Raw genomic sequence first — 15454 nt, 5'->3', positions numbered from 1 at the left:
ACCCATTTGGGGTTTATCCCACACCAAGTTTACCACCTAGCAAGATGAGGATTCTCCACCTCTAGGAGGAGACTCTCTCACTTGGTCATGACCCATTCAGGATTCACCCCACATGAGGGTTACCTAGCGATATGAGCACCCTCCACCTCTTGGAGGCATTTCTCTCACTTGTAGTGACTCATTTGGGGTTTACCCCATAGAAAGGTTACCAAAGAGTGATAAAAGGGCTCTCTGCTTTTAGGGAGAGCTTTTAGAAAATTACTACATGATTTTAGCGATGGCACATTAGAACATGAGGGAAGGTATCTGTTCGGGGTCTATACCACATTAGCATCACACCCAAGTGTTGGAGGTCAATGGCTGCTTGTGCCTAGCCACTTACATTTAACTTTGTACACAATGATAATAGAATAAGGGGAGGCATGTCACACATTGTGACTATTGGAGTTCCCATGTCATGATGTCGTACTCTCTCTTGATTGAATCTCTATAGCTCTTGTATCCTTTTGCTTCCATTTGTGCTCTCACTCTTGCTTCAGCTTTCAACTAGTATCAGAGAGGGAATCCAAGGAGCTTCAATGACATTCACTTCTACCCAAAAAGAGAGCTTCATTCTCAGCTTTCATGGCAACCACTTTTTAACGTATGCATCAATTCCATCTCTCCCTAAATCAACTCCACACCTTCAATTATTGATCAAGGCCTTCTCTTGGACCATTTAAGCATTCCCCAATGATCATTAAGCTTCAAAGCAACTAGTACTACCCCCAAGATAGCCGGTGTGATGTGTGCCAGTTTGGGCAACATAGTTTTTTACCTACCCCAATTTTTGCAACTCCTACCTACTACTTTAGGATCGTTGGAAAAACTTTGGCATACTCCCCGACATTGAAGGCTTCCATTTGAGCATTTTCTTAAGTAGTTTTGTGAGCCATTAACCTATTATTTAGGACAAACCTATTGTATACTCTTTGGCCAGCATGTATTTGAATGCTTATTGCTACACTAATGCTTATATGATGCTAATTTTAGTGCTGAGTTGATACTTTCTTTCTTGGGAAAGGCCTTTGAATCTGTTAGAGCTCAAATACCTCCATCATTGAAGGGTTCTTTGTTGTTGTACCCTACGAGCAGCAAGCTTACATGTTGAAGGCCTATGCATTGAATGCATATATGCACTTTGGGGATGCTACATGGATGTATCAATGCTTTGCATTGATTATTATGATTGGATATGCTTATATTGAGCTCTAAGCCTTGGATTTGAGCTCTGTTGGATACATACTTGTAGTCGGTACTTGCTTTGTAGCATTATTGTTTATGGGCTTGGTCACTTATATCATTCATATGCCCCTAGATGTACATTTGATGCCTCTTGGGTTCCTAGATGTTATTTCATGTCTTGAGCTTGCATTGCTCTTTGCTATTGTGAATTTTGTTCTTGTGGGACAACTTTGGCATTCTCATTGTACAGTTCGGTTTATTCAAGACAATGGGAGTCTCATGTCTATGTAGATATGCCCAATTGGTTTTAGTATACACTATCCTTACAATCATTGATGATTGTGGGCTTATTTAGCTTTGGTTTGCACACACGATACTTTCTCCTATCAAATGGGTTTATCAGTTTTGGATGCATGCTTGGTTATGTACTTGAGCTTTAATGTTCATATGCAGTGATTTACTTGCAAATTGGTGGATCTCTATTGCTTTTGGAGATCTCTTATGCACATTTGGTTTTGGTACATACTACTCATTTGATTGAGATTGCATCTATGTATCTGACATCTTTGGGTCTCTAATGGCATTTGGTACTTTTGTTGTTTATGTTCTATCTTGCACTACTAGTTGCAGTGGGAGTTTTGTATTTTGGTCTTTGTCTACCATTATACACTCATTTACTGCAATTTTATGGTCAACCATACTAAAATTCATTTTTGAGTAGTTTCTTTGCGAGTGAACACTTGTATTGAGTACCCTACTATTTCCTTCTTGTGGGACAGCAGTGCATTGGTTCAATCTTATTCTTGTTGTATACTTTTTTGCTTAGTTTTGGGGCTGATTTATTGTTATTATAGTAGCATGTACTCTCTTTGCTTGGTAGATATAATGGTAGGTCATTCAAATGTTTCCAATGATAGTGCTATATGTCACTTAGAGAAGTTGAATGTCAATAACTTTTAATATTGGAAGAACTAGATTTGGGAGGTGTATTGGTGCAAAAGAAACATCTTAGGCCATTGAAGCCGAGGAGTTAAAGCCAAAAGACTGACATAGAGATGATTGAGATGAGCTTGATGAGCGATGCAAGTCCACCATTAAATCTTTATCTAAGAAGGTTTTATTTCAATGTCATTGAGATTGAGAATTGTGCTTGGAAGCTATGGGATAAAATGTGTTCTCTCTATGATAAACAAAGACCTGCATCATAGTTGTATTAGTTGAAAAAGCTTGTGGACATTCGCATGAAAAAAGAGATTGATATGTCCTATCATTTGAATGATTTTCATTCCATTTTCAACTAGCTTACTTTACAAGGCATTAAATTTGAGGATAACATAAAGTCATTGTTCTTTCTTGTCACTCTACCAGGGTCTCGGTACATTTCGCACTGCTATGAGTGCCAATCCCCCTAATTTTAGCTTTAAATACTCTTATGTAGAGGGAGCCCTGCTTACAAAAAGATGAATAGGGAGAACATTGATCCATCCCATACTTCTCATGCACTTATAGCTAGATGCAAACATGATGGTAAAGGGAATAATGACCATCATGGTAAAGAGTCACAACCCAACATGCCAAGTCTTAAGTCTCAAGGGCAATTACATAGTAAATCCTATGGTCCTAAGTCCTCTCTTACTTGTCATTATTACATGTAGCATACTCACATAAGCCCATAGTTCCATAAAATGTGAAATAATAGGTGTGAAAAAGGCAAGAGAAAGTGATGGATAATGCCCAAGTATTCTAATGATTGCATGTTCTTAAGTCCATTGTTCAAATTGAGAAGATCAATGCATTGGAGTACAATTTAGATGATTAAAACTTGTTGCTTCTTCACTGAATGCTACTCAGTTGACTAATATTTGTTCCTTTTACTCTCAGTGTTGGCTTCTTGATTCGAGAGCTTCCTTTCATGTGACCCTACATCGTCATTGGTTTTATATCTCCCACATTGTTATAGGTTCAATTACACTAGGTGATGATCATGCATGTGATATTATTGGCATAGCTAATGTGAGAACTATAATTTGGTATTGGTACTTCATTGGCTTTGCATGATGTACATCATTTCCTAGCTTTGACTAAAATCCTTATCTCAATTGGATAGTTGGAGGATGATAGGTACTATGTACCTTTTGGCGATTCTACATGGAAGATTACTTATGGCAACCTCATTTTTGCTAGATGTGCAAAGGTTGATGGCCAATATCCCTTGCTTGTATCTTGATCTATTGATCATGTTTTGGTCATGACCAATCTTCCACATGTATCTCTTTGCCATTGCCATCTTGGGCATATGTCCCTCAAATGAAGTATTTACTGCCTCTTGACTACTCATGTTTTATTTCATGTGATCATTGTTTATATAGCGGGCAGACTCCTAATACACATAAAAAGTGTGATTATATGTGCATGGGTGAGCCATTGGCTCTTGTGCATTCAAATATTTGTGGTCCCATGCTATATCAATCATTAGGTGGTCTAAAGTATTTTGCTACATCCATTGATGATTATTTGCATAAGGTCTAAGCCTATCCCATAAAGCAAAAGTAAAAATTTTTCCATATGTTTTAGTATGTTCTTGCTATGATTGAGAACTAGTCTACATATAGGTTGAAATGTCTATGATTTATTAAGTGTTAGTTGACCACCCCTTACATCCCAACCCCAAATGGTGTTGTAGAGCACATGAACACGATTATTCACATGAAAGAGTCTACAATATGCTTAGTCATGCAAGCTTATCACAACAATTTTTGACTAAGGTGGTTACTATTATTGTTCATTTGAGTAATAGATCCCCATGCATTGTTCTTGGTCGTAGAGTTGTAGAGAAGCTATGGTTTGGCAAATCTTCCTTGTATGCACACTTGCAAGTCTTTGGATGTATAAGACTTTCTACCATATTTTCAAAGTTAAATGCAACATGTTGGATCTAAAGTCTGTCAAATGCATCTTTCTTGGATATGGTAATGCATGTGAGATGGGATATCGCCTTTGGGATCCGCACGCTCAAAAGGTTATCTACAACCATGATGTGTTTCATGAGGATAAGATGCATAAGAGACCGAGGCATGCGGTTGAGATATGCAGAGTGATCTCTCAGGAGAAGCCTCTTCTTATAATATAACTAGATCCAATTGGATAGCCTACATCAACTAATGATGTAGTGGCCTAGGATCTACCTATTGTGCAAGATCATGATGTCAGACAAAGAGGACATGTAGTATAGGCCCAAAAGCCGATTTTGAGATGCTCTACTAGAGCCTTATATCCACTTGATTGTTTTGATCCCTCTATGCATTATGTCTTGCAGATAGATTCTGATGAGCCCTTACTTATGGGCTATGTGCAAAGGTGATAGTCACTCTTGGGAGAGGACCATATAGTTTGAGTTTGATTCATTATAGAAAAATCATACACGGAACTTGGTTTTCTTACCAAATGGTAAACCTATATTACCATACAAGTAGATGTATAAGTTGAAGAGAACCCCTAGTCATCCTACGCCAACATGCAATGCACATTTGGGGCATAGATATGCAATGGACCCGACCTTCTTAGTGTAGAAATTACACGGCACAACAAACAGAATCTGAGCAAGGAGTAGAGAACACACTGCAAATATGAGAAGAACAAAAGCTGCTTTAAAAGCAAACTAATACAAAGATAGCTATGTCCACCTATGCTCTTCCACTCTATGAAGCTTAGATGGTGATCAAGATAGATAATATGCGAAGAGCTTAAGGATAGCTAAAAGAACTCTGACAAGGTGAAAGATAGATTGACGATGGCTTGGGAGGTGTCTTCCTTTTATAGCTTGGAACAATAGTTTGGTCGGCCTATCCGACCATATTATTAACTTTCCTTGGTCAATGAGGGAATATTACTGTCGACGGGTCAAGGGCATTGCCCCCAAATCCCCATCAAGGGGGCTGCTAGTCTCCCCTAAGATCCCTTAGCCAAGGGCCACTTTTGCGGCCCCTAGATCCCAAAATAGGGGTTTCTTGATAACTCCCAACCCCACAACTCAATGCATTGTGCCTCAAGTTGCTACCATCATAACTACTCTATCTAACCCAAAGTCTAGATCCACAAAAGTCACATTTTTTTCATATGGTCACTTAGACCTCATTCGATATACAAGTCAAGGCCCTCTGTGCTCACACATGGCTTCTCCTCATAATGGGCCTTACAACTTAGAGAACCATGGATCATTGGTGGCACCTTATGAGGGTGGGGTATTGAACACATCTAACACTTGGTAGCCCTCACAGTTCAAGAGATAGCTGAAGAATTCATCATCAAATTTTTTGAAGATGCATGTTTCCTTGCTACCCATACCCAAAGGATCACTCTCACACTCAGGAATTTCCCTAGCTTTCTCTACTTGCAACTTTATTATGATAGGTTTTTAAATCCCATAAAGATCTCAAACCATCGTATATGGGACATACTTGCCATCCCCTCTTTAACCCCACAAGCTAGGCCAAGTTCTCATATCTCCTACAAGAGGGACACATAGTCACGATGATGAATAGCTCAAGAATCCCATCAATGCTAGCCCTTAGCTCCATCCCCAATCCCAAACCAAGCCCTTATATCCCCAACCCTAGTCCTAGCCCTAAATCTACTGAGCCTCAACCCCAACCCAAGCCCCAACCCCCAACTCAAGCCCTAGCCCTAGCCCTAGCCTTAGCTTCAAAGCCAACCCCCAACCTGTTAGAATATTAAGCTCCCGCTACTCTTCAGTCAGTCTATCTTTATGTGTGTGACCGACATTAGCTGGATACAGTCTATCTTCAGTCAGTGACTTAACCACAATTATTCTTGGTTAGTCATACCTATGTGTGTAAGTCTCTTTCAGTGAGAATAATGGAAGAATAATGGAAGAAGAATAACAATGAACTAAGGCTCATCTTCTACTCCACTCTGTCTCTCTCCCTCTCTTCCAACATGGTATCAGATCTTGAACACCTGAAGCCTGAAGGTTTGGCAGTGGCCATTTGATATCAAGATATCAGATCTGAAGAAAACATCATCAAAGAAGATTATGCATGCATCCCGTTTTTTTGTAGAAGCTATATCTTGCTAGGATATCGGGAACAATACACCTGTGATCACAATTCACATCATTTGTAGCTTGCATGAGTAGTAGGATATCTCATACTTAGGATATTGAAGTAATCTAGATAGGACACCCATACTGAGATTAGCAATAAGCACAAAAATTGTAGTGATAGATTCATAGTTAGGGTATGCACATTCCCATTAGGCACCTAGATATTCGCTTCACCACAAAGTTGACCTCTAAATCCTAAAGGATCTTTGAGGGGCTAAAACCTCAAGTCCTTGGACCACTAAATGGGGTTGTTTTGAGGTCTGAATACTCTTTTAACATAGAAAATACTGCTAGTTATAGCAGTGGGCAGGTTGTATTTGGTACTGCTACTTGCATACAGTACAAACATTGATACTTGTATGGATATAGTTTGTTACTGGGATGTTTTGCCACTACCATAGAATGTTTTGAACTTATTTGAGCTTGGTTTATGCTCAGTTGATTGTGTTTTTTCATTGTTGGAATAGAGTTTACAACAAGTAGGTTGTCATGAAAACTGTCCTGAATAGCAAGAAATTGATCCTGAACTGTAAGAAAATGAGTCAAATACTTATAGGTTGTATACGTCACTGAATACCTAAGCTGCAACTATGGCAAATGCTCAAGGCACTGATAATATCACTCAAATTGTGGGAGAAAAGCTAGACAACAAAAATTTTGCTTTATGAAAGTTTTGTATGATGAATTTTTTGGTTGGCAAAGGTTATTAGGACTTATGTACAAGTGATGAGGCTAAACCTGAAATGCATGAAAGGAATCCGACAAATGATCAAAAAAGGGCTCGTAAGCTATGGACTGAGAGAGCATACAAGGTGTTACATTGAATTTCCTTATGTATATTAGATGCTATGGTTATACATATTACTGGATGTAGTTCTCCAAAGAATGCATGGAACATACTCATGAAGAATTATGGAAATGTAACACATGCAAAAAAGATTCAGCTGAAGCAACAGTCCAATAATGTCTAGGAATGGAAGAAGCATTCAAGCCTACACTACAGAGATAAAAAACATAGCAAATCAGCTTGCCACCATTGGATCTTCAGTGTCTGAGAATGATATGATTGCAGTGACATTGAATGGACTTGGCAAAGAGTATAAAGCATTTGATACGTCTATTTTTTGTGAGAGCTGAATCCCCTGATTGAGATGAGTTAATTGCTTTGCTGTTGCATGAGGAAGTTAAGCTTGGGCCGAATACAAGTTCTAGTACGTTTCAAAGCAGAGACTGTTCTTTACTCTAGCCAGTGTGGCAAAGGCGGCAGAGGCCGACTCTTTTCAAGGTCGAGGAGACACTCAAAACACATATGGACAGCATCAGTAGAATGCTTGGCATGGCACAAATACACAGGGCCAGCGTGGATCTGGCGGATTTAGAGGCAGGGGGAGATCACCCCATGGTAGAGGTGGTGGATCTGGTTCATGGCAGTCAAATGATCAATCAAACAGAGATAAGGACTGTCATTACTGCGACAGATATGGACACATTGCAAAGGATTGTTACAAGAAGCAGGGATATATGAAGGCAAAGGGCAAATAGTATGGGCACTATGCATCTTTTAGTAGTGCTCATGATGAGCAATTTGACAGGTTGTTTGCCATGCAACATATGTCTAAGAATACATCTAGACAGAACAAAGATGAGAGATGATACATTGATTCAGGGGCTTCAAATCATATGACACCCCATGAAGAATGGTTTGATGAGATAATTACAGGCTCACATGGTTATGTGTGGACTAGGGATGACACCCAATATGACATTCGACACACAGGAATTGTTCCGTTGATGTCTGATGACAAGAAAAAAAGCTTGCATGATGTACTACATGTATTTATAATAACCAATAATCTTTTGTCAATTGGACAAATGGCAAAACAAAATCTGCATGTGAGATTTAATAGAGATTGATGCTTTGTTGAAGAATATGATAATGACTGCAAATTGATAACTAAAGACCGAAGAGATGGTAGAATGTTTTCTCTTGATGCGTCTATTTCAAAAATGAAATCAACCATGTTTGCACATGATGATGCTATACAAAATGTTGAGATATGGTATAAGCAGATTGGCCATGTGAATGTACAAAAGCTAAAATTTATGCAACAGAAGGAGATTGTGCTTGGACTACCTAAGTTCAAGTATCATGCCTTTGGACATGTATGTGATACATGTCAGATGGATAAGCAAGCACAATTTCCATTTATGAGACATGTACGGAATAGCTCACAACCCTTGCAGTTGGTACATTCAGATGTATAGAATCCGTCTCATAATGCTTCGTTTGGTGGTGCTCGTTACTATATATCCTTCATTGATATTTTCAACAGATATACTTGGCTTCGCTACTACTTTAGCCTAAGAGAAGACAAAGTCCATGAGTACTAGAGATGCTTTCAAGAAGGTAGCTACTTGAGAGGAGCAAAAGAAGCTAAAGAAAGAACAAGTACTTAACATGTAAGAAAATAGAGCATATTGCTAAGGCTTGACCCAAGAAGCCCAACTTAGAAGACGTCTTTCCAAGGCAAGACTCGAGACCTTGGAGACCACCTAGATAGAGAGATCGCATCAAGCAATGATTACCGTGCTTCATTACTACTATCAAAATAATTAAGCTACATGGAAGGAGTATCTAACATCGTTTAAGCATGCAATCAATTATACAATCCAAATCTATACCAAGCAGACACCATGTGAGATAGTTTATAGATAACTAGTTAGCAACAACTTCAACTGTGCTTTGAGGACTTGTATTGACAACTATGTAATGGATCAACAAATTGCAAACATAAACCAATTGTTGAAGCAATTTTGAGAAAATGTCCAACAAGTGCAACAACAAAGGCAAGCTAACCAACATCAACTCAAGCTAATATTACAAAAAAGTCAATGGTACTATCTCAAGATCTAGAACACTTTTAAGTAGAGAGGGGAGTTTCCATCTAAGCTATCCCCTCGAAAGAATGGGCCCCTTTTACACATACCCTCTACTTGGAAGATGCATCTAAAGTTGGATTTGAGCAATCTTGCAAAGTATCATAGACATTCTGACCACCACCACAAATCAAGAGGAGCTAGAGATCCTAAACGTTGACGAGCTTTAGGAGTCATTATTGCCAAAATAAGGGTTGTTTCACAAGTATAAGGTACACAATGAAAGAAGCTTCAAAAGTCGATTAAAGATTACCTAATGCACAAGGCGCTTAGCTGGATGAGTCTTAGCTTGTCAAGGACTCTTTTACCTTTGCTTCAAATGTGCAAAGGAGCTAGGGTGTTGGGGACAGCCATAACTCTAGTAGGGGAGAAGGTAGTGCATAGTATTCAGATAATCATATGGAAGTTAGGATGCTGTGGCAAGAAACTCATAAGGCTGGCAATGCCAATTGCCCTTAACATTTTTCCCAAGGCAGATCATTAAAAAAAGTGGTGACATGGCAAAAAAGATTTTTTTAATGTAGTTTTTAAATGAGAAACCGGCTGCTTTCTGTGTTGTCAACAGCATTAAAGCTGAATTAAAGGCAAGCCAAGGCATCATGGTCAAGCACCCACAAGGGATCGTGAGTTCACTATCCCATCTTTCCCTGCTCAGAAGGAATGAGGAAACATCTTGCCAATGGAGTGTTTTGTGAGATCATTAGAGCCTAGGGTGTTCATGGTCAATTGCAACCGAAGGCTGATTGAGAACAAGCAATACAGGCATGTCCCGAAGTAACTTCAGGGATTCAAGTGAAGTGTGCTGGTTCATGGCGAGGTTCTGGAGCCACTTACAAATCTGTGTGACAGCAGTCAAAGAAGCACACACTGAACAAGTTATCTACTCTGCATCTAGACAACAAACCGATACATCACCATAAACTGCCAAAAATCAGGCATAGAAATGACCATAAATGAGCATGTGCCATGGTAGAAACTCAAAAAAAATGGAAGTTGATCAACCTTGAAACATGATTCAATTCGCATTTATGGTCAAGAAGCCTTATGCAAGAGTGTCAATAAGAGATGCACGCATCTCCTTCACAATTGCACTAGGTTGGGCTTCGCGAAGTTTAAATACACTTTCAATAACAGAAAGCTCCGTTGCTGTAGTGTCAAAGCCACAGAATGCAGTCCAGTCATTGACAACCAAGCCTGCCCCAATCACTTCGCTACCTCTATTAACAGTGCCAGCTACCAAAGGCACTTGCAATAATGAGGATAACTCGTCCAAATCTTCTACCGATGTGTGGGGATGGACCTGATTATAACAAACTCCAACAACTGACTATCATAAAGAATACAGAAGATCAACTTGAAACTCTCAAAGGCACATTGTAAGCATAAGTGAGTATATACGTGATCCACATTCTTTCAACGAACTTAAACTCGTGTATTAGTTTGGAAAATCAAACACAACTAGCCCCTTTATTCAAGACCACTTACCAAGCCCCCTCTATTTGAGAACACGCAATAACTCCCAACCAAAATGTTTCCAGCAATTGTCTGCCTGAAGACTTCCACGTTCAAGACATCTGCAAGCAACTCCTCTGTCTCCTGCAATGACTCACAGCTCAAGAGTGAACATGGCAAAGCCAGACATGGAAGTACAATCAACTTGGAAGCAAGTTTGGATCTTATGCAGTCAATCAAGAACAGTATAATAACAAAGCATAAGACCCCTCCAGCATGGTACAATTAATTTATGGTTTGGGTAGTTTGCTGCTATGGACGAACATTTTCCCAAGGCTGTCTTGTCTACATTTTCCCAAGGCTGTCTACACCTGATTGACTGCAGCTAGCTAAATAAGTCTTGGCCTAGGTTGCATCACTAGCATCTATTGTGCCCTCCTAACATTAGGATAATATTACCAACAAGTCTTGGTCTCATGGCCATTTCTTTGCCATATCTCACAGTACTTTTTTTTTTCTTGGTGTCCGAAAGACCTAAATCCTTCAACTTTTATCTAATTTTCTTATCCAATTTGCTCTTCTGTACCCTCCTATTTGACTTATCTTTTGATTTCTTCTCTTAGATTTGTCTATCTAGCCCTCATAAGCTATATCTCGATCTATGTAGACCCTGATGCAATCCAGACTATAATCAGAATACCAATCAAATGCTGAAGCACTCAATCTAGGCTATACGAACAGGTCAAAATGTTCAGCTGTTCTGCTTGCTGGTTTTAGCACATTACACATGCTTTACAGACCATTAGAAGATGATAATGGAGAGCTCAGGCCTTGAGAACTTCAAAATACTTCATAGAAAACACCGAGCTTACTAGGGTCTTGAGAGCTCCAACATAGAGGCCCATAATCCCTTATATATATACAACTGCAGTAGATAACTCCACAAGATTCAAAGCTAGATATCATAAGCTATCTATCTGTAAGTATAGAACTCAGACCTTTATTTACACATCAGTGCAGAGATGTCAAACCTTGCAATCAATTATTTCAATAAGCCATAACCATAAGAATGCAGAGCTAAACCATACATATTATTTCAATAACAGATAAGAATGGAGAGCTAAACCATGCATACCCTGTCCAGATCAGTGTGAATCAAAGCCACATAGTCATTGCATGATACACAGTTTCCAAGAGCTGACAGCCGTTCATCAATTCTTTGTACCACAACTCTGTCAGGCAAAGAGTTCCTAATGTGCTGCAATTCTTCAATAAGTATAAAAAAGCGGTCAGTGCTTGACGATCCAAGTGCAAAACTCAGGACTTATACAACGATGGATGCTGCTATCAAACAGATCTAAGATGAACTGCAGACCTTGATCTGTAGTAGAGTTGGGCAAAAGAAGACCATTCCTATTTCCTGAGAGTAAAAACAAGAAAGTGCATCATGACGACTTTCTTTGACGGATTTATAAAGTGAGAATGCACTAACCAGAGCACACAGCACTTACCAACACACATGCGACCAATGACACGTGTTCCTGCTATTGATGCCTTCACAACAGGAATAGTATCCGCCAGCTCAGCTTCAAAAGTACTGGACCAAAGCCAAAGCCAATACTAGCTAAGTATAGCACACTATAGTCAAATGCCACAAGCATTGTCAAACATTAGGGTACATGCCAGTCAAGTGTCATGTATTAACAAAATTCATAGTCCATACACCTGAAAAAGTTTTCAGATCCACCAATGGCAGTCAGGCAATAGGCATTGGTGAGTTTTGAAAAGACTCCGATATCACTGCTGTTTTCAAATTGTGTCCCTGAAATACGCATACTGAATGTTAAAAGTGATTGGGTTTGAATAAAAGGTGAGCTCATTCCTCCATTGTAACTCGACACTCTCTTCAACCCAATTTCTATGTACAAACACTATCCTGAAGCCTTTCAGGTCCTTACCCAACAGTTTCTATTTCTTCTGATGCGTGTGCTATGAGCCAGTTTTCTCAATTTCCAACTCTATCCGGCATATTTCCTATTAGAAAAGCTTGTCAAAACAATTATTAATTGCTCACAATTATGAGACTCTACAAACAGTGACATTGTCACATCCATCATCTTCATCCATTCCTCACAAGGAGCAGTGATGATACTATTACAAACCATCATTTTATGTTTTGGATCCATCAAACATAGTGCACAATACACCTTTGACACTTTACAACTGATGTATGTTCAAATAGTATCCAGAAGTTCTCAGATCCTTGAACAACAGTCCTCCAAATGTGAAAATCTTTGCAAATCCATGCATAGCTCTCCAAATGGTGAAAAGGCCACAATCCATCATCTTTCAACCATCCAGCCTTCTACCGCCTCATCTATTATTCCAAATTTTACCATAAGTTCTTCAAGGGCAGACCTTTGCTTGAACAGCTCTGTTTCTTCCAAAGAGCAAAAGCATCATTTCGAGTTTCACACCCATCAAACATTGAGCACAACATGGAGTCAGACTCCGTGTTTGCATGCTACTGAGCACGCTTTCAAACGTTCCAAAATACCTATGTTTTCTCTATCCTGCAGCCTTCCTAGGGTAACCATCTCCGCAGGAAATCGCTGACAGACAAATCATTCATTAACATCTATGAACGGAAACCGATCACACATGCTCCCACACATCATCCATTGGCATCTCCCTTACGGCCATGTAGATAAAAACGATTGTGGCTCCTTGTGCTGGAAAGCGGTTCATAGAAATGATGAAATGATGATACTTACTTGTAGCCATGGCAGATGTTGAGGTTATCTTCTGTGTCTGCAGAGACGACTGCGACGAGGGGAGTTACCCTGGACGAGAGAAGGACGACAACAAATACGCTTCCTTTCTTCTTGTTTTCGTGAAAGGAGGCCAAATACCAGTGTCTGCTATCCGATGTTATAGCTGGTTAGCCTTTGACTCTACCCTCGAGTTACGTTAAGCCTAGTACAAAAGAACCCCCTTGAAAGAGTGCAAATTGCTTGAGGGACACGTTGTCTTCGAAAGTCTAAATAGTCACACTAACCCTAACCAATTATGTGATATTTTTGTCACAATAGCCCTCAACTCTTGTCTTTGTGTTCTAGAGTGTGAAGTACACCTAAGAGAATCAATTTCATGTACAAGCGTATGTATGTGTCACAGTTTTTCCATGCGTGAATCAACGCAAATGTGTAAGACAATATGATTCAAACCCTAGGCCTGAATCATACGTAACCCTAATTTTTAACATATTTTAACACATTATGAGAAAAAAACTTATCTTATAAGCATCTTTAAAACAATTTTTTGATAAATCATAAGAGATACCATGTGTTAATTTTGAAATAAAAAGATAACTCGGAAAGAGAGAGGGGGGAGGAGAGAGATCAAACTTCAACTTTCGGCCTTTAGGCTGCGAACATTGACTGTGCACACTAAATACATTGCACTCTTGCTGAGGCAACAATGTTTCCAGGCAGGCAGTTATATTTCCCACAATTCATATGCTTTGTGCAAGCTAAAATCAATTGTTTTCACTCAGTGAAAGTGATTTGTAAGTTGCATGCACTCACGAACTAGAAAATGGAGAAAAAAAAACAAATCATCCTTTTATTTTAAATTTCTCCAAATATTTTAGGGCCCCAAAAAAGTCGAGTTTGAAATGTTGGTTTCAAACATCTATTTTTCAAACATTTCTAGATGTCTAAAATTTTTCCCATATGAGTCTAAAAACCACTATGGCATGTATGATGTACATTGTGTATGGGACAAAGGATGCCATGGTGTCACATATATTGGCTATTGTGAGTGACGGTATCATACAATTTTATATCCATACTTTAAAGATAGATGAGAACCCATAACTTCATGCATTTAAGAGTCTACACATAAGTAAGACATGTTAGATGAGAATTAGAGACACTATAGAGGCTTGATTCATTGAATTATTTACAAGCAATGAAGTTAAACTTAAGAGGAGAAGGGGAAGTCAAATAAGTCAATGTCCAAGAGTTAATAGGCATGTGATCTTGTATAAGGAATAAGTGATTATTAAAATACTCAAATTAAAGCAAATAGACTTAGTTGACAAGGTAACGCAGGGAGAATTGCAAAAATCCTCTCCAAATAGCTAGAAACATTGTTGTTTTATAAACACATCACTTTTTGAGTTACAGAAGTCAACAAACTTGGTAGCATGGAGGCTTTTGTACAGCTAGTTCACAATATCCTTCTTTATAGCATGTTTGTGGTGCTATCTTGCCAATCCATTCTAGAAATGCAATGGTGACTTTGCAAGTCAGGTTCATGTATGGGTAGATGGAGAGGGGAGACTATACAAACTCTGCTGGGAGAATGTGAGGATTGGGAAAACCTGTAGGAGGATCAATGCATGTATAAGGATTACCAGATAGAGCAAAAGTGGGATGAGGAGGCATATCTAAGATGCCCTATTTTCCTCGACTATCCAGAAGGTGAGTATCTCTCCAATGACAAGGGTTTGTACAAAAAATACTCAAGGAAAAAACAAGCACAAGAGACACAAGGATCTAGAGGCATGGTAAGTAAAATAAGTTGCATTTTTAAAAGCATATATTGCACTTTGTTGTCTCCTAATAAAGAGACTATAATAGATTCATAGGAAACTAATACTAGTAGTGTGGTTACTGAAAAAAGAAAATAGAAGAGCAAGTGCTCATCGAATAT

General features: G+C 39.0%; 1 protein-coding gene across 1 annotated transcript; it reads right to left on the bottom strand.

Moving 5' to 3' along the window:
- Positions 1–10255: 10255 nt before the first annotated feature.
- On the bottom strand, positions 10256–13709 carry EIF6A (Translation initiation factor IF6). Its single transcript, XM_087693196.1, has 7 exons — positions 13510–13709; positions 12461–12557; positions 12247–12332; positions 12111–12155; positions 11871–12001; positions 10769–10879; positions 10256–10583 (listed from the first exon to the last, which is right to left on the bottom strand). The coding sequence occupies exons 1-7, from the start codon at positions 13517–13519 to the stop codon at positions 10326–10328; spliced, it is 738 nt and encodes a 245-aa protein (XP_087549322.1). The 5' UTR covers positions 13520–13709; the 3' UTR covers positions 10256–10325.
- Positions 13710–15454: the final 1745 nt, after the last annotated feature.

The sequence above is a fragment of the Lygodium microphyllum genome, chromosome 14 (assembly GCF_053477565.2).
Source record: "Lygodium microphyllum isolate KBCC chromosome 14, Lygodium_microphyllum_v1.1.10, whole genome shotgun sequence".
Classification (NCBI taxonomy): domain Eukaryota; kingdom Viridiplantae; phylum Streptophyta; class Polypodiopsida; order Schizaeales; family Lygodiaceae; genus Lygodium; species Lygodium microphyllum.
Note: the sequence above shows the minus strand (reverse complement) of the source record. Positions and strands in the feature narration are given on the sequence as shown.

Coding starts and splice junctions, on each gene's coding strand:
- EIF6A (XM_087693196.1), bottom strand. Junction 10,880..11,870: donor TTCACACTGATCTGGACAGG/GTATGCATGGTT, acceptor GAGTCATTGCAG/GAGACAGAGGAGTTGCTTGC. Junction 10,584..10,768: donor TCTCAAATAGAGGGGGCTTG/GTAAGTGGTCTT, acceptor TGTTATAATCAG/GTCCATCCCCACACATCGGT.